Source organism: Rhagoletis pomonella, unplaced genomic scaffold (assembly GCF_013731165.1).
Source record: "Rhagoletis pomonella isolate Grant_MI unplaced genomic scaffold, Rhpom_1.0 Rhpom_scaffold_00002, whole genome shotgun sequence".
Taxonomy (NCBI): Eukaryota; Metazoa; Arthropoda; class Insecta; order Diptera; family Tephritidae; genus Rhagoletis; species Rhagoletis pomonella.
The window spans coordinates 20516482-20543159 of NW_023458556.1; the positions used below are offsets into that span (position 1 = coordinate 20516482).

The window sequence follows — 26678 nt, forward strand, 5'->3', positions numbered from 1 at the left end:
ACTTGTCTAAATCAGAGACGTTTGCCCTTCGCAAGTTTACATAAACTTTAAAGAAAGCTTTAAAAAGCATCCAGAGGGCTATATTTTGGTGATGACTTGTCGAACATCAAATTGAGAGGTTTTATGAAAAAAAAATAAAAGTTATTGCAACGGATTTACAGCGCTGATCGGCAGAGAGTAATTTCATGGTAATTTAGAAGCTCCGTCGGTCACTTCATAGACATGCGTGCGAAGCTTTTTTAAGCTTTCTGAAGGGCTGTTACAGATTAAAACCTTTCAGGCCAATACCGATTTAGTGCCCTTTCAAAGTTTTAAAAGCATAGTTGAGCGTATTACAGTTGCGAAAATGTATTGATATTTTTTAGTTAGTATTAATATTTCCTTTTTCTTAAAACCGCTTTCAGGACACTTTCATATGAATACTTTGGTAAATAAAAAATTCTACTTTTTATGTAAATTCTAACACAAATTTTCATATCAAATAGTTGCATTTGTATATTATTAATATACATATGCAAGTTTTCATTAAAATTTTACAAAAGTTAGAAAAAGCTCATATAATTGAGAAATTTATGATTGAAGTTTTTATAAGCTTTTTATTTTTAATTAAAACTAAACCAATGTAAGCAAATACAATTTAATTATATTAAAACGAATAAATAAGTGCAAAAATTATAAGTAAACAAATGTTAAAAAAAACAGCGCGTATTATTGCCACCTATAGTTTTTTTTTTTTAGAAAACCCTAACTTAAGTACGCTAAAAATATTCAATTTTTACACAGCGAAAAATGATCAGTTTCATTCAAAAGCATTTAAATTTACGTATTTATGTTGGTACGCATGTGTGCATGTATGGATGTGTTAATATTTTTTCACTTTAAATGCATTTAAGTAGTTTAGCCTTAAGAATTATCCCAAATTATTATTATTTATAATAAATACAAATACATTTAAAATATGCGTATGCGTATGCGTTTGTGTGCATATGTATTCGGAAGTGTGTGGGTTTTAGTTTCCTTCTTTTTTTTTATTTACTGACACGTTCGCGCACGTCGCTGAAATCGTTTCATACGTCGATACCATTCATCCTTCCATTCGATCACAATGGAACGCGGCCCGATGCCAAGATAGCCGGGTGGCGATTCCGAATCTTTGCCCAGTATCAGATAGGAGCTAAAAGTGAGTGTAGAAAAAAAATTGTATTTAACAGTTGAGAATTGTGGCCAAAAATGTATGCCCATCATTGCTATTAGCTTACCGATTCATTTTGATTCTGGGACAACGACATTCAAGATTCTTAATCGGTATGATCCAGGTCAAAGGTCCCCGTTTTAGGATTGTATTCGTTGTTGCGTATTCGAGTGGGGTACGCTTGAAGATCGCCTGTATTTGTATATCGTATTTGACCGTTTCGGGTGAGGTGGATTCCATGGCTTCCGCTTCGTCGTCGGGATCCATTTGTTGATTTTCTTTGGTGTACTGCTCGCTGCTGCTCGTTACTTCGGTGCTCGCTTCGCGGCCAATCACCTTCGCCATTATTGCTGGTGGGTAGAGATGGAAGGGCGTAGTTTTTTTTGTTTTTGATTGAAACAAAGTAAATTTTTGTTGAAAAAATGAAATAAACATACTTTATAGCAGGAAACCCAACGATTTAAGCCGTACTTGATAAAGCTACTCACCGTAATCTCTTTTGCAGAATTTGTTGAGGTTTAACCTTTTTGTGCTTATTTTGCATCTTTCGCATTCTGAAAGAAAGAAAAAAAGAATAGTTAATATAATTATTTAGTTTTCTAAAAAATGTGCGATGTTCGCATATTAGTAGAGAAAAATGGAATTCCAAAATATATTTTGTTATTTTTAATTTTTAATTATATTTCTGTTATATGATTCTATAAAACAAATATGAAAAATAGTGGTTTTGCGCAAAACAATAAGCAGTTTGAACGAACAGTGTTGTTAATATTTTCTTGAATTTAACACAAATTTTGATCAAAATCTTAAACACCAAACCTCAAAAATAAATGCATGTATGTCATTGTCACCCCTTTCTCATGTAACCTCGCTGATAAAATGCCACAAAAAATTGTGTAAAAAATTTCTGAAATAATTCAATTCAACTCGACGGCCAGCAGAAGACATCAATCAATTGGCAATTGAGACATGTGGAAATGTTGCTGTACTAATTGCAACAATATCGAAATACAAAATGCAGCAAAAGTACGTACATACATACATACAGACATTTGTGCAAAGTGATGCACACGCAGTGCACTTGTACACCCTGCAAAACAAACATAAAAAAAAATAGCCACAGCTGAGGCTGAACTGTAAACAAATGAAAGTAAAAGTAAAACTAAAAGCAAATGGGCTGAAATACAAACAAATTACATTTTAAATTTAAATGCAATTCAATTACCAATGCCAATTAGCTCGACGGCCAGACAGAGTAGCCGCAATGTGCCTGGGGGCATACAACTTTCTTAGCTTTAGTAATTTTCTTTTTATGAAGAAATGCTACAAAATGTTTCTTAATTTTTTTGTTGGCCAAGAGAAAGCGCACAATTTGTTTTTTTGTTTTTAATTAATTCTGGTTGCTCATGTTAGAATAAGAAGGAAGCAAGAACAATTGAAAGTATGAGCAAATAAATTGTTGTTGGGCTGTTTTTGTTTTGTTGGAGTGGGTGAGACAACGAGCCGGTGGACAATGGCAAGATACAAATGCATGTGTGTAGGGTTGCAATTATTTAACGGCGACCGCTTTAATTTTTATGGACAGATATATGTACTATTATATAATATTTAACCTCTGTATAAACAATTGAGCTATTTATTATTAAAAGAAGATAAAATGTAATATCCACATTAAGGGGTTCCAGAGATTCATATGAGTTTCCTTTTGGGTCAAAGAAGTATATAAATTTGTATGGCTGTTGCGAAAACAAGCCAGAACAATTCATCTACCTATGGAGCACCGCAAATACTGCAAAACTAAGAAGAGTATACATACGAGCAACCAATAAAAATAAAATTATCCAGAACGAAAAATGACACTGAAGATGGCGCAATGCCGAAACCGGTTTGTCTCCAAACCAAATTTGACAAGGGATGACGTTCCAAAATATATCATACACCCACCCTGTCGGAAACAGCAACCAAAAGGAAAGCCTTTCAGTAAAAGCTGAAGAAAATTTTTGTTGTAATTTGTTAAAAAAAAAACCTAAGACTATGTTAAAACAGGCACCTTGTTGGCAATTAAGAACCTTTTCACCAATTTGAGCCCTAATTGTTACCCAATTTATCATACAGAAATTGAAATTATTAATTGTAGATTCTCTATCCAGCGCTAATAGATATGTTTAATTTTGACTTGGAGGTATGTTTATTGAACGAAGAGCAATCAGCTGTCCTCTTTTACAGCTGATATGCCATCAGGGATGGAAAATTGAATTATAAAATTGTACCTAATTTACGGAAAACTGTACCTAAAAGTGGATAGATCTACCTAAGAAAATATGAGGATAACAATTCCCATAGATACCATATCAACTTCTGCACTCACATTAAATAAATTTAGGCTATGAAAATAATCTTTTTGAGCAGCGCAAAACAAAACCATGTTGTTTTTCGATCTGACGTTTTAAAAATAAATATTTTCCGTCTATCTGGTGAAATCAACTACAGTTGCGTTACTTGGAATGCCCCGTCACAAAGGAGGGAAGCTATCAGACCAGTTGCCCGCACCGGAAAATGCAATAAAAATAAGAACTGATTTCTTGAGAAGTTATTTGGCTAGGTTCCAAATGTACCTAAAATTGTGTGTTTGTACCGAATGTACTTTTAAACTAAATAAACGTACGATTGTACCAACTTTGCAGCTGATTTCATATCGCTAATTGCGCAGCTGACGTGTGTGTGAACACCAAACTCAATACCGCAATTTAAAGCTTAATTGCCTCAGCTAATTGGCCTGTTTGAACTTAGTCTAAGGTAAAGTCTCCCTTGACCATATGTATGATTATCATGTGCTAAGAAATTGTTTTCCACATTTTCTGACAAACTTGTAATTTCGAGTTGTGTCCCTTTTGAAGACGGTGTGCGATATTACTTCTGTACAGTGGGAAGCAGAAATGAGTACAGGGTGACTTTTTTGTTAAATTATTGCAAGGTTTATAAAGCTTATATTTTTTTGTTATTTTTTCATAAAAATATGGTTAATGCTTTAACCAAAACCATATAAATCACACTTCCAAACTTAATACAGAGCTGCGAAAAATTTTAAAAATTTTCATTAAAATTTAAACTTTTCTTTTTTGTTGTTGCTTTTCAACGTCAGCAAAAAAAAATTGAAAATCAAGCGATTTTGCAGACTCTTGCACTTAGTTACACTAAAAGTTAATGGGCTACCCAAATGCATAGTCAAAAGATCGGATTAAAAAGTTGAAATTTTAACGAAAAAATGTTAAATTTTTCTAAGCTCTGTATGAAGTTTGAAAGTTTGATTTATATGGTTTTGGTTATACATATTTTAATGAAAAAATACTAAAAACATAATAATTAACTCTAAAAACCTTGCAAGTATTTAATAAAAATCACAGTGTACTCATTTCTGCTCCTCACTGTTTGCATATACATATGTATGTACATTAGAGTGGTCCAAAAACAGTTAAGTCGGAATTTTATTGCCGCCACCCCTAGGATTGTTCTATTCCGAAAAAACCCTATTTTTATTTTGAAATAAAAAAATATTTAATGAGTGCTCAAAGCGCTCAAAGTTTTCCATTCATTTTATATAGGAAAAAACTACTTTTCTTGAAAATTAATATTTTTCGATCGGAAAACTGTGGTTCTCTTCAGGAGACCTCCAATATTAATACCCAATTATTTATTTAACCATTTTTTAATACTAAAGATTTTTTATTGGTCTCCCCATCGCATTTTCTGGGGGTTTTTGGCGGACCTATAAAATATAGTTACCATGAAAAAATTGTTGGTTTTTCAGGAATTCTACACTACTTCTACGAAAAGTTGATTTTTTCCCATATAAAATACATGGAAAACTTTGAGCGCTTTGAGCACTTCCTAAATATTTTTTGATTTCATAATAAAAAAAATATGGGTATATTTTTTCGGTATAGAACAATCCTAGGTGGTGGCGGCATTAAAATTCCGACTTTACTTTTTCACATTCATTTTTGGACCACCCTTATGTATGTACATATATGATATATATCATAAGTCAAAGGCTCTTGTTTTTCGGGGAGCGGCTATCGTCTCCGTCTAGACTGAATGTGACACACTCTATAAATAAATATGGAACTTATTCAAATTAATTGTCAAAATGACCGACTTTAGTAGGAGTAAAATTAGTTAAAATGAAAAGAAAATTTCTCACAAAATTCTACAAAATATAGATAACTGAAGACAAAAATTAGACTTGAATGCAACTTATATTAAAAAAAATTGTGAAAGGTATAAGGGGTTTCACTATCACGTTTGGGCTCTAATCCTAGTACTAGGCCATAGTTTGTTTGTGGTTCTAAAATGCGTGCCTCACGGTGCAATTTAATTAGATTTTTGTTTTATTTTTTATTGTGTTGATATGTTTCTTCTTTCCAATTCTGTGGCGCTGACAAACGGTGCTCTTCAATTAACGAACATCTAAATGAGGACTTAATTTAGTATTTAAATATTTGCTCTCCGCAATCACATTTGTTCATAGATATGTAGATATGTACTCGAAAATATGCTCAGATGCGTTTGAATGACTCACTGTGCACTTCACTGCACGCTGGCATTTTCCAAAGTTGAATGGCTGCAATTCGGGCGAGACAATCAACCTGTATCTAAGCGTTGATAGCTTGTGTTGACGCGCTAATTTTATAAAATGCCAAGGCATTTAGTGTACGAGTACATGCGTGTATGTGCGTGTAAACTTTTGTTTTTTCGGGCGGTAAGAACATCAATGTGACGTATCTAATTGTACGTTAAACAGCGACATATAGTAGAGCGCGCGTGAAAGGTATGCAACGCCCCCTGAACTTTGTTGTTCGAGACGAGAGGCATTTGAAAAGATTTCTGAAGCGCCATACATGAATTTGAGCCAATTTAGGTGCCTTGCAATAATAAAAAAAAAGAAATAATAAAGTGGGCGCAACACACTGAGGCGCGCGCTGCATGGTGTTCTTATTTATGTTTTTTTTTTTGTTTTTTTGATTTTTGCTTCTCATAGGACTGATCTAATTCTGTTAGTTTGATTGTGAGTCAATAAATAAGGCAATTTATGGGCTAAATCGGGATGTGGTTCTAATTGAAAAGAAAGATAAAAATCAACTAGTTAACAGATGATTGGCCTTTTAAGCAATAAGTAGGCAACATGAAAAAAAAAACAACATGCAAATATGTATTTACTGTAATGAAATAAATTGTTTCGCTTTACGAAAATTTTTGTTTTTTGTTTCACTTTAAGCTTTTTCCATTAGTTAATTTCTGTAATAAAGTTGCATTTTAATTGCTGTAAGCTTTTAAGTTATCCTAATTTCACTAGTTAAATAAATATTTTGCTTATTTTGAGTGTTTCTTCGATAAATTTGAGTGTGTTACAATACATACTCGTTGAAAGTGTTTGATGTGCAATTTAATAGATTTACAAGAAATGAATTGTAAAAATATTTGAAAAAAAATTATGGCTATTGCATCAAATTAAAACGGATGTAGTTCTAATTGGAGGTTTATAAAATACTAATGAACCCGCATGGCGTTAAAACGCTCAAAATTGAATTTCAAAAACTTAAAAAATATTCCAAACGTTAGTCAGAGTTATAAGAGATACGAGTGCCATATTTTATCAAAAACGTGCAGCGGTTTCTGAGTGAAGAGCAGTCTGGCATAGTACATGTTTTTATTTTCATCAAATTTCAAAACACCCTATAGATACCGATGAAAAAAGTTCTTACTTAAAAAAATAAAACTTTATCATACATCTACAGGCCAGGGTCTCTAATTTGACTACTCATTTTTGAAATTCCTTTTCAAAAGTATTCTTAAACTAAAATCTTCTTAAATCTGTTTTGTCTGACATTGTGATACACATGTACTGCAATAAACTGATGAACTAATTCTAATTGATTGTTCGAACAAATGGCAACCCTCAGGAATAAATCCCTTTCAAACCCATTTCAATTTATACCCATATTTTAATAATTCATCCAACTTACTGAATAATTTGAATGTAACTGTGTTCAAACTAAAGATTTCTTAACATTCTTTCCTTTGACTACGGTATTTTTTATATTTATTTTACTTTTTGAATTCGTTAATTGAGTTACACCTTTCAAACAGGTGGCAGAACTGTTCAAAAGCATTTTCAAGCTGCGATGCATACTTTAATTAAATGGAATTTTAAAAAAGTTAAAATTACGATTACTGTAATCGTAATCCAAGTTCGTTCGATGAACGATTACTTTAATTGAAATCCTGTGTTGTTTTATTTGCCGGGTATCAGGGACGTGAACCGGTTTTGAACTGGAAAACCGCTTTTTTTCTATTAATTAACTGAACCATTGTCGGCCGCTGTGGTGTAGTGGTAAGCAGTACGCGCTTCCACTCCACAACGCCTGGGTTCAAACCCTGGTCAAAGCAACATCGCAAAAAATATAGAAAAACGTTTTTTCTTAACAGCGGTCGTCCCTCGGCAGGCAATGGCAAACCTCCGAGTGTATTTCTGCCATGAAAAACAGCTTCTCATAAAAATACAAACGCCGTTCGGAGTCGGCGTAAAACCGTAGGTCCCTCCGCTTTGTGTGACAACATCAAGGCGCACGGCACAAGTCGGAGAAGAAGCTCGGCCAAACACTAACATATGTGTAAGCGCCAATCTATTATATTATTAACTGAACCATTAACCAAACCGAAATTTTCCACAAATGTTTGATCCAAACCGAAAATCGAACCACTTTCCTAAAGGTTAAGGGCCGTTTGCACCATGTCTAGTTAACGCTAACTGGAGGTACATCCTTCAGTTAAGCACGTTAACTGCTTTATCGATCACATGTTATATGATGGGTGTCGATAACGTCGATAAAGATGTATAACTGGGAGTTAGAATTAACTAGACATGGTGCAAACGGCCCTTAAAGGTTCAACCAATTTTTTGTTTTTCGAACCGTTGAACCGAACCGAAACCCCGGTTCAAAGACCAAAAAAGCCGCTTTGACGAACCAATCCAAACGTGCAAAAACGGTTCGAACCGCTGAATCGAACCGACCAAATTTTTCATCCGGTTCACGTCCCTGCCGGTTATACAAAGTTTATTTCGCCCAAAATACTTAACTTATTATTTTTATTTTAATCTAATCTTTTTTAATTGCCTGTTTGTTTTGTATGCGCGCATTTATATTTCCCGAAATTTATAGAATTACTGAGTTTAAGATTACTCAAAATATTGTAATTAGAAAAATTGCGATTAAGGTAGTCGTATTCCTAGCTGCAATCGATTACACATGTAATCCTTATCACCCGGCTCTGCTTTTAGTTTGACACCTCATTTTGGAAAATCGAACGATCGGTGCGGATTTGATGGCATTGATTATTAACTAATTTGAATTTAATTTTTCAACCGGTGGCAACTCTTTTCGAAAAACGGAAACCAGTTTGCACATCTAAAGACCAAGCGCTTTAATTTGGCATCTCATTTTTGAAAATCGGGCGAACGGTATAGATCTTTTATCCTGAACAAAAAATCCCTTCGCGTATTATATATATAGATAAAGATGGCCTAATTCATGAAAATAAAGTAAGTAGGTTTAAAGAGCTTTAAAAAATTGACGTTTTCATAAAGTTTTCAATTTATAAAGCTTTTATAAAGCTACTTTTCTTATGAATAAGGCCAATAGGTTTTATTTAAAACACGGAAACAGATTGATTTAATAGACTTTGAAAATGTGCAACTATCTTGCAAAATTTTTCTCTTCATAAATGTTTTGTATAGAACAACTTTCTTTAACTTCTTTCCTTAGGGTGTGTTCACACAGGAAGCGGGGACGAGCCGAGCGTTCAAATAAATGTAGCTTTATAAAAGTGTTCATACAGTAAGCTTTTGTAAAAGCGTTTTGGAGCTGAAAGCAAAGCCTTCATTGACTTTAAAATTTCTTTTTGATTTTTCAGCTTCATGACTCTAAATAATTTTTTTGAGAAAGCACTTGAAATAAATTAAACAAATATTTTAGCCACTTTTCATTGAAGGCTAGTTTTGTGATATCTGTACGCCTGATTCCAGTCAAACACTCCTCTCCGGTTCGGCAACCCCTTAAAAATTCTTTTTAATTCAACTTTACTTAAACCTTTCCCTTAAAAGTATTTTAGAAATATAGCTATATTTTTTAACACCCATATTGAAATATTATATTTAACTTGTCAATTAAATTGATTTTGAATTAAATACTAAACAGGTGACTACCATCTTAAAAATATTTTCGAAACAAAGCTTTCTTAATTCTCTCTCATTTAACTTGGTTTAATTAATTGATTTCGAATTTCTAACCAAGATTTCCTTAATTTTTGTTTGACACCCATATTAAAATATTTCATTAAATTCGTTAATCAAACTACTTTTAAATTTCTAAACAGGTGACAACCCAATCAAATCATCAAATTGATTTTGATTTTCCGAACAGGTGGCAACTCTCTTAATTATTATTTTTTGTTGAAATGAAGCTTTTTTCACTATTTAGATTTTTTGATTCCCACATAAAATATTAAATTTAACTTGTAAACTAAATTGATTTGCAGCAGCTAAACTGGGGGCAACACTCTTAAGAATCATTTCCGAAATTAAGTTTTCTTAAACGACTCTTTTGACCCTTTTGATCCTCAGTATGTACAGTTTTGCTTTTGTTTGTTTAATATTCGTTATTTTTTTTTTTATAAAAATGTAGCATATTCTACGTGTAAATCCGATTTAAAAAGTTTATACAAATTGAAAAAAAAAATGAAACAGCCATTTAAAAATATTTCATTTAACATGTTAATTACATTGAGTTAACTTTTTGAGCAGATGACAACCCTCTTGAAAATTATTTCTTTATGAATCGTTTTAGAATCCTTTTCGTTTGACAACATTGTTAAAATATTTTATTTAAAGGTGGCAAACCTCTCAGGTTAGTACCAGAAGAGAAGAGATTCTAACTTTGAAATCAAGGAGACAAAATTACCCGGCATACAAATTTTCAGCTTTTTAGCTTCAAATAAGATTTTAATTGAAAAATCATTATACACATGTTATTGCAAAATAAATGCGAACGTGATAGTTGGAAATTTGCTAAGTTAATTTCCTCTAAGTAAGCGGAAACTTTGCTTGCATAATTTTTTAAAAACGTTAAATTATATAAAAGGCTTATCAGCTTTTACCAGATTTTCTACTTGTGGTAAATTGCGGAAATTACTAAAGATTAAAATGTAAAATTGCACACAGATATGTATGTATGCATGCATTTCACTAATCTGAAGCACTTTTGAGATCACAAGTTTGTGCTATTCCCTTACTCAACTACTAGGCACTTACATAGTAGTATGTACATTAGGACCGTACCGGAAAAAAAATTCGCCGTATTACAACGGAGTCCACGGTATTTTTGCAAGGTAATTTCAAAAAAGTATTTGGCCGAACGCACATGCTAGGTCCGAGTGGGCGCCTATGAGAGAGTTAATAAGGTCGAAACTGAAAGTATCTTTTAATTCCCCATGGATATGCAGGTGTACGTTAACGACAAAGTCGACCCGCAGAACAACTTTCTGCTTGTAAAAGATCCGGCTGGTGGAATTGATACTCGCGGACCACAGCAAAGGAATTGCCATTTGGTGGTGACTGAGTGGTTAGAAGTGCCTTTTTACTATTTTCGACAAAGTCGGATCATAATGTATAATATATCGATGTTCTCGCTCGAGAAGAACATTTTTTTTCTAAAGCTCATTGGACTCAAGTACCCCGTTCTTTTACTTTTTTTTGCCGAACGTGGGATCCTCCTTTTTTATTACCCTAAGTTCAGTAAATTAAAGCTTACGAAAAGTTATAAATTTTTTGGAAGTATTTGGATTATTAAAGGGGAATTGTAAATTTTTTCTTGCCGAATGTAGGTGTCACCGAAAAATGTAAAAAGGCGACCCATAGCTTCCACCCAAATTAGAAAAATTTTGTTTGAAATTGTCCTACAAAAATACTTTAGACTAACGAGTTTAAGGCGAACTATTTTTGTTTGCTTGCAAGGTGGTACGTTCTAATGTACATCGTTATGTAAATACAAATTGAGAAAAAATTGTTTAAAATGTAAAAAGAAAAAAAAGAGAGAAAAAGTGGGCGATAGAATTACTAAGCACTTACAAACGCCCACATCATTATGGCAGAAGTTGCAAAAGCTCAACCACGAAAAGAAAAAAATAGCCGGAGAAATTTTAAAGTAGAATGTCGGCAGCCAAGCGTGTCTCAGAAGGGAGCAAAACTGTGAAGCTTTGCCAAGCAACAGACGCTGACGGTCAACATTTGGAGCGAAATTAATGCGAACGTACATAGCATGCAGCTTGAGACGTTCTTAACTGAATTAGAAACGAGTATGTTTTTGTAAGTATTTGTTGTTTTGAACTGCCTTTGTGGCGCGTCGCGGTGACTTTTGCGAGTGGCAGACCTCGAGTTGAAAGTTTACACTCAACTTTTGGCATCATTTTTATACAAAGCGCGCTGTTGCTGTCGCTTTCATTTTCATTTAATTGTCCGCGCGCCTTTTTAGCAAAACACTACCAGAAGCAGCAACTATTCGCTTAAAAGTGACAAAAGATAATTGTTGCAGCTCGCAAAAAAAGCAATTAACAGCATTAAGGCACATTGCAAACTATTTGTCTCCATTTTCAGCGTAAACATAAAAATAAGAGATATTTTTTAGTAGAGCAAGCTGCACACTTTTCATATTTATTTTCCTTAAAAGTTTGTTGCATGCAAAAGTTGTGCATTGTGGCAAGCCGCAAGTTTGCTTGCAAACTATAATTTACTCTCCTTCAAAGCGCTTCTCGTGCGTCTTCCCCTTAAGTGGTTTGCTGAATTTATTAAGTGTTGCGCTCTTAAGTTTCCACAACTGGCATTTGTTTACAAAATTTTCTTACATTAATAAATATTTGTTGCAAATGTGCTTTTGCATAGCTTTTTTGCATTGCAAGTTGAAAATAACCGCTTCACCATCAGCCAAAGTGTCTAAACTAACCGCATAACTGCATAATTCAAAGCTGAAACGTCATTGCTTGCATGGCTCTCTCCATTCGCCTAGCGCGGGGGTTTTTATTTTCATCTACTTTTTCTGCCCTTACCTATGGCCATTCGCATTACTTTGTTTTGGAGGACCTTTTCATGTCCAGCAGACATGAAACATTTCATTTTGAAACTTTTTTCTTTGTTTCCCCACCGCTTTTCATTTGTCTTTTCCTTTGTGATGCGAATGTTGTTCTACTTTAGCCGGTGACTCCTGGCGTGACGTTTGCTTTGCGTTTAGGAAGTCGCCAGTTTCAGTGCTCGGCTCTCTTATTTGACTCACTTTAAAATTTACTACCAATTGTTTTTCGGTTTTGTTTATTTTTTAACTTTTGTTTTTAGTTTTACAGTAAATAAGCCAAATGGAGTTTGTTTTTCATTAGCAGTGAGATTATTCATTTGACGAGTTGGTTTATGCATTGCAACCAAAGTGAATAATCTAATTGAAAGTGTAAATAAATGGGAGTAAGTAAGTTGCAGTGATTTAAGGTAAAGAACTTATTGGATTTTCGTATAATTCAGAAGTGGAATAACGTTGGTATTTTAAGAAATATTTTTTTTTTTGTACCACATACATAGACATTTTAGAATGGCTAAATAAAGATATTTTACTTTAAGCGCATGTGGACAAAATCAATTAAATTTGATAGCTTCAAAAAGCCTGTTTCCTTGCAATAAGTCCAAACAAGCAGTTATTTAGATATGACCATGCTCCTAGAATTACATATGTATGCCATTTAATTAATCGAATTTCATCGAATTTTGTTTCATGACCATACGCCACACGTAAATATGTCCTTGGAAGTTTTGAAAAATATTCTTTAAAAATTACTGATTTTCTGATTTCGCCTAAATTGTACAACTGACGCTCTAGAGTCGCTTCTAGGATGAACTCGTCTTTATATTTATATTTAAGAAACAGCATTTACGAGGGAGCTGCAATTTTGACTATCTAAAGAGGGTCTATATAAAGCAACTTCTCGAGGTTTCATTGGGAAGATACCAGGGTTGGAAGATGCACTTTGACTGAAAGTTCCAAATGAAAATTCCAGCTCACAAAGGTTGCGTAAATGGACTCCCTTCCCTTGATCGCAGATAAGTATCTTGGTAGACAGACGCTTCAAGGATGTAGGACAAAGCAAGTGCAGGTATCTATGAACCTGGTAACAAACTTGTAATTCCCATGGGGAGATGGTCACGGTTGAAGTTGTAGTTGAAATCTTTTAGCTTGGTACCGACGCAACATTCCTCGTTGTACCAGTTTTCCTTTAGGGCTAGTTGAAATCCAATTACTTACTTTTTCCGGAGATGTGGTCCACTGCTTGCATTTCGGCCATCGGCCGCTTCAGAAATATTATCGCTAGCACATATAGTTGATATGTGGCAAATATGAGATTTGATACCACAAAATTTGCAACATCTAAACCCATGCATATATTTTGCAAGAAAGCCTAGGAAGATAAAAGCGACTCTGTGCAAATTGTTTTGTTGTTGGAACTGCTACATGTTTCTTTCATTCCTCACATTTCTATCACTTAATTTTTTTTTGGTTGTATCTTGTTATTTTATTTAACACAGACTTTTGCTGCTTGCTAGAACATTGCAATGGGGTGCTTTCCAACTTTCGCAAATTTGGAAGAGTATTTTTGATTTTCGTGCAATCCGTACAACGTGCAAGACTTCGAGAATACCCATAATAAGTTTTTTTCCGCTCTCCTGCAAAACGTGAGTGCCATACGATAGGCGGTTTTGCAACTGGTCGATGGGCGGATTTGCAAACAAAGTCGTGAAGTAAGAGGAACTTTCCTGTTTTACTTGTGCAGCTCTAAAAATGTTGCATCCCATATTCAGCCTAAGTGCAAACAGGCCCTCTTAAGTCGATACTTCCGTGTGTTCGTGTTTTCAACCGCCTTACTTTTGCAATGATCTTACGGTGAATAGATCTCTGGAATGCACCTAAAGCCTGCTTGAACAACATGAGAAGAGATTTAAAGCTGGAACTTTGTGTTTGCCGACAGAAGCCTATGCTTTGCGATTGCCTACGAATCTAAAAAATCTCCTCTCGGCAAGTGTGATCCTTTCCTTGACTATCGGCTAGCATAGAAGGTTTTGGTGAGGAAGAACAATGGAAGAGGGTGGAATTTTCAACAGCTACATATCCATTCGTCCTCCAAGATTTATGCGCTTGCATTTTCATAATAATTTTCGATTTTTAAAGCAGTTCTTTATATTTTATGAATTTGGGTGTTGGTCTTTTGGACGCTACATATATAATAATTATGTTTCGGAACCTCTCTTTTATCCCATCATCATCTGTCTGTGCTACATATGTGTGATATAACGCATTTCCCCCAAAGCTGCTATATAACATTTTCGCTTATCATACAGCCATTAAGCGGCGTTTAACAAGTGATTATCCTTTATGTGTTTATGTCCACACCGTAAGATGTAAGCAGCTTCAAACGAGCGCGCAAGTTTACACTTTTACATGTAACGGGTGATTTTTTTGAGGTTAGGATTTTCATGCATTAGTATTTGACAGATCACGTGGGATTTCAGACATGGTGTCAAAGAGAAAGATGCTCAGTATGCTTTGACATTTCATCATGAATAGACTTACTAACGAGCAACGCTTGCAAATCATTGAATTTTATTACCAAAATCAGTGTTCGGTTCGAAATGTGTTTCGCGCTTTACGTCCGATTTATGGTCTACATAATCGACCAAGTGAGCAAACAATTAATGCGATTGTGACCAAGTTTCGCACTCAGTTTACTTTATTGGACATTAAACCAACCACACGAATGCGTACAGTGCGTACAGAAGAGAATATTGCGTCTGTTTCTGAGAGTGTTGCTGAAGACCGTGAAATGTCGATTCGTCGCCGTTCGCAGCAATTGGGTTTGTGTTATTCGACCACATGGAAGATTTTACGCAAAGATCTTGGTGTAAAACCGTATAAAATACAGCTCGTGCAAGAACTGAAGCCGAACGATCTGCCACAACGTCGAATTTTCAGTGAATGGGCCCTAGAAAAGTTGGCAGAAAATCCGCTTTTTTATCGACAAATTTTGTTCAGCGATGAGGCTCATTTCTGGTTGAATGGCTTCGTAAATAAGCAAAATTGCCGCATTTGGAGTGAAGAGCAACCAGAAGCCGTTCAAGAACTGCCCATGCATCCCGAAAAATGCACTGTTTGGTGTGGTTTGTACGCTGGTGGAATCATTGGACCGTATTTTTTCAAAGATGCTGTTGGACGCAACGTTACGGTGAATGGCGATCGCTATCGTTCGATGCTAACAAACTTTTTGTTGCCAAAAATGGAAGAACTGAACTTGGTTGACATGTGGTTTCAACAAGATGGCGCTACATGCCACACAGCTCGCGATTCTATGGCCATTTTGAGGGAAAACTTCGGAGAACAATTCATCTCAAGAAATGGACCGGTAAGTTGGCCACCAAGATCATGCGATTTGACGCCTTTAGACTATTTTTTGTGGGGCTACGTCAAGTCTAAAGTCTACAGAAATAAGCCAGCAACTATTCCAGCTTTGGAAGACAACATTTCCGAAGAAATTCGGGCTATTCCGGCCGAAATGCTCGAAAAAGTTGCCCAAAATTGGACTTTCCGAATGGACCACCTAAGACGCAGCCGCGGTCAACATTTAAATGAAATTATCTTCAAAAAGTAAATGTCATGGACCAATCTAACGTTTCAAATAAAGAACCGATGAGATTTTGCAAATTTTATGCGTTTTTTTTAAAAAAAAAGGTATCAAGCTCTTAAAAAATCACCCGTTATTTATGTACGTTGACGTGCGTGCTTGTGTTTCTTCTTTCCCTGTTTGTTGTCACTTGTGTGCTGTCTGCAGTTTGCAGTCAGCGAGGCACACATCTTCGCCATGAAACAAGAGGCACGGATACATGCAACATGCTGCACGTTATCTGCAGTACTTTAGTCATTTTAGCTAAGCTTAAATATTAACAAAAAGTGGCGAGTGACTAAAGTTGCAAACACATATTCATATACATATGTATGTATTTATTTTATGACCTCTGGGATGCTGGGAGAAAATCTTATCAGCCGACTAAAAATTTATGCACCGCACACACTCATACAAACGTGTGTATGTAGTGTGTACTTTGTATGAGTTTGACTGCTGTACATACTTAGCTGGCGTAGTATGTTTGTGTTTGCTATTATTATCAATATTTATGCTTTAACGCTTTCGCGTGTTACAACATCAACATTAACGACAGCCACAACGGCTGCGTAAATGCTTGCGCGTTTGTAAAACAAGTGTTGGCTGTGGCAGCAGCAGCAAAAGCAGCGAAAACTTCTAGCCACCAGTCAACAACGCCGCCGCCAACTTCACTGTTTACTTAAACAATTTTCCAGCATCCTCTCGCCTGCATTTAGTACACTGTGCCGTGTTTGTTTTCCAACAACAACCTTCTCTAGCTGCCTTTCACCTCTCTCGCTGGTTGGTCTGTCTGCCATATATAATTTGTTTACATCTTGTGGATTTTCTATATAAAATTATTCAATTACGTTGGCAACTAAGTATATCTTTTTATTGCTTTATAAGTTGCCACTCTGCGTGGGGGTTAGACGGAGGAATCACTTTGACGTTGGTTGGCTGCTTTATTTATGACTGCAAATATGTTGTTTTTCTTTTTGAGTTTTTTCCTTCTCTAACAAAAACAATTGCTCGAGCTGTGTAGAGGTGCGCTACGAAACGACGCGACAGGAAATGAGGAAATCTTTATTCTATAGCAGCTATTAATTGCGTCCTCTAGAGCAGCCAGTGCCCCGCTGTCTACTCGACAGCTCCACTAAATAGCTGTAGTGTGTTTGTGTTAGTGCAATTTAATTTTTTGGCTTTGGAGTTCTAGTTATTTTATGTGTGCATGTATGTATGTACATTAGACCGTACCGCATCACAAGAAAAAAAAACTTTAGCTGCGCACCCGTGAATCTAAAGTATTTTGGCAAGGGAATTTGGAAAAAAAATTTATTTTTGCTCGAACCTATAGGTAACATATTTATAGTTTCCGGTGATACCTACACTCGGTAATAAAATTGTGTTTTTTTAATTGCTCTACTGGAATAATCGTAATTCTTCCTTGGCAAAAGTTTAATGATTTTTGGTAAGCTTTAGTTTAGGCATTAGGGTGTTAGGAACTGGCGGGCAAATACTGGAACGGCGTACTTGAGGTCAATGAACTTTGAAACAAAAAAAACGTTCTACCCAATTGAATGTCGATATCTAGCATATCATAGTTACTATAAGATCCGACTCTAAATGCCGAAGATATGACGTGAAATAGAAAAACGTGCTGCACAAAAAATAATAATTTTTTTTTCGCAACCGCTGTACAAAAATACTTTAGACTCACCGGTTTACAACGAACTTTTTTTCTGATACGGTCTAATAAATGGTGTTTGAAGGGCGCGTGAAAAGCGCTAATACCTCAACTCACTGGCAAATCCGACTTCTTTCGATTCTATCTACATGTGCGTATCTATGTATGTATGTAGCTTTATTAAAGATTTCTTAATTAGACTCACATCTAGACGCTTATCGGTTTCTATAGCTTTTGTTGTATATATGTACATACATACTCACATACTCCCATCTATGCCTTAGTGCTTTTTTTATAAGTAACCCCTCACATGTTATGTCAGAGAGTCTTTTGGTTCCTTTCACCTGTCAGCGCGTTGAGGTGTTAATAATGTCTGCAGATACGCATCTACATACGAACATCCATTCCTTAACCTACCCCAACACTTAGCACCCTTGCAAGTTTTCGTTTTTTTACTATTCAAAGCTACATAGCTTCCCGGCAAGTTTAATGAACTTCTAAGTGCCACTAGTGATGAGTGTTTTCTGCAGCCGACATTTAATTCAAATTATCTTTTTTTTTAATATTCATACGATGTTACAAAATATAATAATGTGTCCATATATGTATGCGTAAATGCATACACATAAACTAAATATGAGCAAATTAAATTTAATTGAATGAAATTAAACTTTTATTGTACGAAACGTTTGAATAAAACCTGCTACATAAATTTTTGTGACTTAAATTTTTGTTGAATATTCTCTTAACCATCTTGCTCGTTTTTTCCTTATTGTATACTTTTTTTATTTTAAATTGGTATTTTTATAAATCAACAACTAAACTACACCCGACACCCTATAGTATAGGGCCTATACGATCTGACTCAAAGTTACTCTGATCTAGTAAGTAAATGGACTACTAATACGGTCCTGGCTCACTACCTCATCATGGGATTCAATTATCCTCAACGGATGCCTAGCAAGTTCACCGAATGGACACTTTAAAATTCTGCGCTGACGAACGCCATGCCAACTCACCGAATGTAGATCGAAAGCTAGGACATTTGCAATTGCAAGGTGCTTCTTGCCCAGGGCGATGCCACATCTTTTGCTTTTGCTGGGGTTCTGCCAAGTCAGAAGTATTTCGGCTTGACTACTGATCCTTGTTTCTGCGGTAATTACTATATTGAGCAATAGGGTTGCCAGCTTAGCTTAGTGGTTTCTCGACTATTCTTAACCGTAAAGGAAGCTATTCCTTGCTTCTGAAATGGATCTGTGGTTACAGATGCAGAAATTCCTGTATGCCTTAACCGAGATGATTCCTTAATTTTGGGATGGGTTTCCGGGCATAAGGATAGCACCGGCTGTAGCATTTAAAAACAATAAAGTTTTTTGGTTTACAAGGACGAATAGTTATTGAAAATGCGCTTTTAATAAATTTTATCTTTTTAAGTTAATAAAGTTTGCCGGACGAAATTCGATGATAAGGTCGTGCATATATTAGTCCTCAAACAATAATTAAAAAAAAAAAAATAATTGTAAGTTTTCCAGGATATTTAAGGACGAAATTTGTAAATGAAATTTTCCATACCGTTTCGTCCTTATGCACCAAAAAATGTATTCTGTTATAATTTAACAGAATTTTTTCTTTTATACGATATCCATATTGTTATCCTACATTGCACTGAGTTTTTTAAATACTTTTGTGAAATAATCATATTTTTTTAAAATCAAAGTCCTTAAAAAAAAATCCTGACGTCAGAAAGAAAAACTAAGCACGCAGTTGTATTATAAGTTACCCATGGTTTCGCGAGTATATTCATTTCTTTTGTGTGTAAAATTTACTGTAGCACGGTGTAATTATTGGCCACTTTATAAGGGGAGAGGGGGGTTTGAGCCCCAACATGTTATCCACTAAATTGCTTTCGTCGATAAAAAGTGGTCATAAGTAGATTAGTAGCAGCAAAAGAAAATTAGTAAAATTTTAGGCAAGGTTAGGAAACCCCACATTCAGCTAATCTAAGGAAAGTACACAGATTATCCAAACAATAATAACAAATCAAACAACACCAACAAAAAAGTGATAAAAAGCGAACACTTACTTACCCCTCCCACCTTCAGTGCGATAAGGTGCATTGGAATCGTGTGGATCGGGTTCAGGTGCAGTATTCTGTGTATCCAACATATTCGCTTTACGAGCAGGAATTTCTGTTATTGAATACAACGAAGCGAATAAGAATAAATACATAAAAATATGTATATATTAGTCAACAGTAGATGGGGATAATTTAATGACTTACTGATGCATGGCGCAATGTGTGAACGACTCTGTTGATAGCCACGCGCGCAGCGATTGCAGGTGAGACCGGTCACACCATCCTTGCAGGGACATTGGCCAGAGGTGTTGTTGCAAGTTTTGCCAGAAGAACCGATTGGATGGCATTCGCAGGCTGCAATGAAAGCGAAAGAAGAAATGTGAAAAAAATTGAAATCGACTTTTTTTTTTTAAATAAATATTTTAAGTGACAAAAATTTAATACAAACTGACACGACGGAAGAATAAAGAAGCTTATTAAATGGATTTACATACACCGAAAAAAAAATCAACCAAAAATTGGTTAATATTAGCAAATTCAAACTTGAAAAGGAAACAAAGTGATTTTAGTTAAATACTAACAATGCCATGGTTGATATTTTCATTATTGATTTAGTAATATTAACCACACTTTTGTTTACTCTAAACAAATTTTTGGTTGCCAATTTTTTCGTTTGAATACGCTTATGTTCTGCACTTCACAGATGCTTTTGCATAATTCGGCGACACGAAACAAAAATTTTTATTATCATTTTAACACGCGCTTTGAACCTGGACCTTCTGATCGTTTGATAGTGTTCTTCAATTCACAGATATTCTTTCATATTTAAGAAAAAGAAACCGCAAAAAAATTACATGTCGCCTTTGATAACATTCGGACCCGAATCTGCTGGAAGCCAACCAACAAATAACAGCAAGCATCTCTCCACTTCAACTTGAATCACATTTTTAAAATCGGTATATTAATCATAAAAAAATCAAACAATAACTTGATTAAAAAACCATTGTGCTTTTGGCTCAGTGTACATATGCAAATAGAAGCATTTAGTTCTTTGACTTTATGCGTTACTTCACACAAAATAACGGCAATCTTAATGTGTATCATCTAAAAGATGCTGCTCCCAAGAATGCCAAATACAAAGGGTTGCAGTTTTAATAACACATTTTAAATTTTTTTTATGTCTTGAAATGCAATCAGTTGCAATTAGCTTTGAAGCGACTCAGAGCTTCTACGCCATTTACGCCATTTGGCTGGCCATAAAGGGCGCACACTGGGGCTGATGCGCTCAAACACTGCAAAAAAAAAATCAGTTCAGGTTGCACTCACTATATTACATACTTAATAAGAACACTAAGATGAGTTGTTTAACAGTATTTAAGTGCACCACTCGCTTTTACAGCGAAGTAAACTTATGTCTAGTATGCAGACTAAGCTATTTACTGTTAGTGGTTTTAAGTAATACTTGTTTCTAAATTATATACATACATATGTACATAAAAAGTTTTAGGTAGCCAATACAAATTTAGCTATATAGTAAATAATAGGAAATTTAATAAATAATAAATATTTGGGCTTATTTGTAATCAAAATAAAGTCGGCACTAAAGTTAGTTCCAGCTTCTTGACATACTTTTCGATGGAATTTTTGTCCATAAAGCTGCAACTAACTTCGTCTATGAATATTGCCCATTTTGTTTAGGTTTCGAGCATGTCCAAACGTGTTATCTAAAAATAATCTTTGTATAGTTTCATACAACACATTTTTTTCAGCTACCCTTTAATAAAATAAAATTCGTATTACATAGAAGCGTGGCAACCCTGATGGAAAATATTTTCTGGCCAAAGTTCGCAACAATACCTTTCATTTGATACCCATTTTGTGATGTTTTAGATAAATTGTGTAGAATCGAAATTAAGTCGCAACCTTACACTATTATCCTAAGCGATAACATTTTGTATATAGGGAAAGCATTGTTTAAGAACCTTCTCTTGGTACCCATGAATAGTAAAGTAATATTTAACCTTTTTTTCTAAAAAAAAAATTTAATAAATATGCGATTCAAAATAGTTGGCAACCCTATTAAAAATATTTTGGAATTAGGGATCTTTAAAATATCTTCCATTTGATATCCATATTGTGATGTTTTAATTAACTTGTAACTAATTTCGAATAGGTGGCAACCATATACGAGTCTTCTTGTAGATAGTGCCTATTCAGCAAAGCAATAGCAAAGGCTCCAAAATCAAGGAGTTACATGAAAAAATTTAACAAGTTTTTGTGAAAATGTAAAATTTCTAATTGGAGATCTCAGAAAGATTTTGAGTAAGCAGTTTTGATCTGAATTAAAATTTTTATTTTTTTCTAATAATAGGTATATCTAGGAAAAAATGTGATCCACTTTAGAAGATGCAACAGCTTTAGTTCATTTGATGGCAGTTATGAGGGTCTCCTACCCCAGTGTGCGCCGGTGCACTTTAATGCTAACGAAATAAGCGATTCCAGCACTTCGGTGGCCAACAATTGAATGCATCAATATCAAACGGCAATGAAGCGCAACGATTGAAAATGATAATCCAGCACAACAACGTCAGCGGTACAGCAGAGGTGAATGGTGAAGAAACGCTGGTTGCTTGCTGCCTTGCTGCTGGCTGTTGAACTGCTCAAGTGGATACGCTGCAATGCGCGAGATGCACGATAAGCGGACAAGACAATAAAAAAAAAAAGAAAGATAAACACAAACAGAAGGTGTGTGATGAGCAAGTGAAGAAGAGCTGGCGGTTAGTGGCGTAAGACAAGCGGACTTGAGGTCTGCTCTGCATCATATCAAAAATATGTACGCGTTCGAGCAACTTCAAACGGCAGCAAATCAAGCGCTGGTGGATGCACGATTTTTGGCAGCAAGCAAACAAAGCGTTGAAAGATCGAAGTGTTTGTAATATTGTAGCAGTTGAAATGCTGGCAAAAACGCACCACACTTTTTGCGTTAAATTTCAGTGATGTTTTTCTGTTTTTTTTTTTGTTTTTTTGGTTCACTGCCTTTAATGCCCTTTTACGACAGGCAAAAATTAAGTGCCAAAAAGCTCGCCGCACTGCAAGCAAGTGCTAACATAAAAAATATTTCAAGCTAATTTGCTTTCCAACTCAGCTGGCAGCGCGCTTGGTGCCTTGGTGACCCCCATTAATAGCAAATCAAGGCAAGAAAATTTAATGCTTTTCGCATTTTTAGCATTTTCGCAAATTTTTCACATTCTTGCGGGCAGGTTCTTTTTAACGACTGACCGACCACATTTGCGCGAGCAAAACGTGCACGCTGCTAATAAGTTCCATTACAAAATAAATATAAATTTCTTAATGTGCTTAGCCAGCTTATTTTTCATTTTCATAAATTCAATTAGGGTTTAATTTTTGCACGCTGCCTTTTAGCAGCTTATCTGCAGCTTAAATCATAATTTGCAAGGAAGTAGTAGAAGTATCTGCGAGAAGCGTGGCAAAGTTTGCATTTAATGGAACTGTAAAAAATCAACTAGTTAGCTGTGTGTGTGTGTGTGTGTGTGTGTGTGTGTGCGTGTGTGTGTGTGGAAGGCGCATTATAATTTTGCGGTTCATTGCGCGCCGCAGCATTTAGCATTGCATACTTTGGTGCGCTGGAACAGGGTTTTTCCTTCTTGGGGTTGACTTTTCCTTTCTGCTGGTCGTGCATTTTATTGCAAGGCAAGCTGCCTTATTCTGCAAATATGTGTGTTATTTTTAATTGGCTGTCGAGCACCAAATTGAAAAAGTTTGTGAAAAGTGAAGAAAGTGCCTTGGTGTGGATTAGCCACAAAAAAAAGATTAAGAAAGCCCAGGAAGTTTCATTCGACCTAAAAGAGCTTTCGATGTAATTATTTACTTAATTTCCTTAACAGCCAAGTCCTAAGAATGCAATCCTTAAATCCTAAGGTGCCTGTACTACATGATAGTACAACCGATAGTAACCCATGGGGCGGTAGCTTAAGTCTTGGGAACTTCTCTGGCCACGCTGAGGCATTGCACCTCATGTATAAAAAGTGAGCTTAAGCTCTGACTCACTTTTTGCACTGATGGAGTGAGTTCAAGCTCAAGAATTTGTACTGAAAATCGAGTCGGAGCTTAAGCTTGCCGAGCTACAACGACTGGCATGTGTAAGAATACAGGAGCAATAGCCACATGCCCGACGACAACGCTGGAAGTTATTCTAGAACTTATGACTTTTCACCTACCCATAAAGCAGGCTGCCAAATGAACTCGACTAAGCTTTGCTAGAAAGGCAATTGGTAGAAGAAAACTCATATCCTCAAAGAATATAGAGGAGCTAGGGTCTTAGCTTCCGCTAGCACATAGGAGCGGGTATCTGTGGACGCAGAACCAGGACGTTGGTTTCAATGAGGAAATACTCGATCATATTTCAAGAGATGAGAGGATCTTAATTCTAATGCAATCAGATGAAGGTCTAAAGGTTCAGTGCATTGATAAACTTAACTCTATTGGTAGACACAATGGAGGTTGCATATAGTCTGTTCCAATAGTAGTCCGGTTTACAGGATTTAGTCAGAACTTACAGGAAGTCGTTCCTATTGATAAAACATGTAAGTGGGAGCACTGCAAAATCTTTTTCTACAATGCACTAAAGGCCGCCTCATCAAATGTTGTAATTTTCCAAGCTTTTGCATTATATATGAGTATTAGGACGCGCAATCTCTCTATAGGTTGAAGAGGTATTGGATAAGCCTTCTGGTTCATGTAAACGGAGAATTAAGCTTCGAAGTGAACGTTTGGCGTGGTTATACCAGATAGGTAACTAGTAATTGGAGTCAGGTCTGGGATCGTCCAGAATATTTATAGATGGATCTAAATTACAGCTTGGCTCAGATGTATAGATATTCGTTAAGCAGGACAACGCCGAAATCTTATGCTCCCTAGTCGATAAAGCAGATAAAGCAGACCGTCCGTCAATTTTCAGCTCTGTTGTATACGCAGATGCTGACAATTATACATAAATACAGCATTAACAACAAGTTACCTCAGAACCAGCATTAAAATGCTGCATTCGGATAGTACAAGACCAAGAAACGAACTTCTTAGTGGTATAAGACAAAAGGGTGGGTATGTATGTACTTCTTATCATGGGATCTTTTCGATCTTGTTCGACGGTCAACCCTAGGGAAGTATGTCCATTGATTTTTCACGGTATATCTCGACACTATGATCATACATTTTCTTTCGTTTCCGAGCAAAAAGAACAATTGGCACAATACGAAAACCAGAAATGACTAGCAATAAGATCGCGCCCGCAGACTCATTTCGTCATTGCTGTTCGGAGGCGACGTACAATTGTAGATACATACCTCCATTTACGTTATAATGTAAGAACGCACACCAGAAATTGGAAGATAAGCTCGGCCAAACACTTCGCGAAATTGTAGATAAGCGCCAAAAAATTATTTATTATTACATATGTATATGCAGACTACAAGACTGAATAAAATGAAAATTATACTCCATATTTTATTTTTATTTTTTTGTGAGACGCACGCACTTCTAATTTTGATTCTTCCATAAATTACGTAGCGATGACATTGCGATCTTCTGGCGACAACCGGTTGCTCAGTTCGATTATGTTTCGCTTGTCATGGACGTCAGCATGCGAAAATTTATTTGCCAGCTCATGTAATGAACTTGCAATAAAAAAAACTAAAGAAAAAAGAAGCGGCGAAAATAAATTACCTTTTTTTGTTTCACAGCCAAATTGTTTTATTTGAAACAACAACAATAACAACACGGTCATCATTATGATTATTTTCATTTACAACTTTTCTGCTGGAATTTAATTTTATCACCTGTTTTTACTTTTTTTCTTAATTTTTTATGTGTGCAGGCGTGGCGATGCGCCGCCGGATATGTAAACGAATAAATCGCATTTAATTTATTTAAAATGATATTAAGTTACGACTTGGCTGCAAATTCACACCGCCTTACAGACACACTAGCACACATACCCACCACAATCATTTGTAAAAATAAGTAACGGCCGCCGCTACAGCTGTTGGTGGTCAACGTTGGTGGCGTTTTTTTGCGCGCTCTTGATATGCTTTATTTCATTAAAAACAAAAAATACACTGCATATTTGCGTGCACTTATGTACATCTACAGACGCTTTGCGTTTTTCAGCACTTACATTTACTTTTATTGGTGTAAATTTTATTATGCAGCCCATGGCTTTGCAATGTAACCGAAGATGCGCGGTGCAAGGCTGCATTTTTTCGCAAGTCGCCATTTGGTTGTTGGCAGTTACATGCACTTGACAGCCAACTGACAGGTATCCTGACAGCTGGCTGTACGAGTTGGCTCGTGTATATAGTTCGTTAATGGACACACGCTGTTGCATCTTCATTTTGTGGCAACACTATTTGCTCCATTAAAAAAAAAGGACATAGAAAGAGGAGTTATCGTTTATTGCTTGGAAATAAATGTCGCTCAATTATGCAGTTTAAAATGCAGCATTTGCCTGAAAGCAGTTTTCGTTAAAAAAAAATAGTTTATAAAGAAAATTTGTAGAAACTGAGATGGGAGCTTTTTTAGAGAACTTTTCAACGCAACGTCTAAGACTAGTGATGTGCTGAATTGTGGGTACGCAATACTTAAAAAAGATTTCGTTGTTGGATCATCCTTTTCGGTATCCGATACCGATTATTTGCATTAAACCTTTGCCATTATATACATATATTTCCAGTTCATGAAAAAATAATTTTGTTGTTTTTTTATGATATCGACTAAAAAACTTTAACTTAAACAACAGCAAAATATTATTTCATCAGTAAAATATTATTTGATCAGTTTTCACCTTAGTAGACTCCTCGTTCGACTCATCTAGAACAAAAATGCTTCAAACAAGTAACAGCTTCTCTGCATTATGGCGAGAGACCGAC

General features: G+C 35.5%; 1 protein-coding gene across 2 annotated transcripts in view; it reads right to left on the minus strand.

The window, feature by feature from the left end:
- Nucleotides 1–707: 707 nt before the first annotated feature.
- Nucleotides 708–26678, minus strand: part of LOC118733264 (netrin-A) — a 196794-nt gene continuing 170823 nt past the window's right edge. The window contains exons 3-7 of one of the 2 annotated variants that reach the window (XM_036462596.1): nt 19939–20088; nt 19745–19846; nt 1681–1746; nt 1260–1542; nt 708–1174 (exon numbers count right to left, since the gene is read on the minus strand). In XM_036462596.1, coding sequence (XP_036318489.1) covers nt 1033–1174; nt 1260–1542; nt 1681–1746; nt 19745–19846; nt 19939–20088 — 743 coding nt within the window. In that variant the 3' untranslated portion in view covers nt 708–1032. Of the gene's footprint in view, nt 1175–1259; nt 1543–1680; nt 1747–19740; nt 19847–19938; nt 20089–26678 lie in introns of both variants that reach the window. The other variant, XM_036462597.1, reaches the window with a different exon arrangement.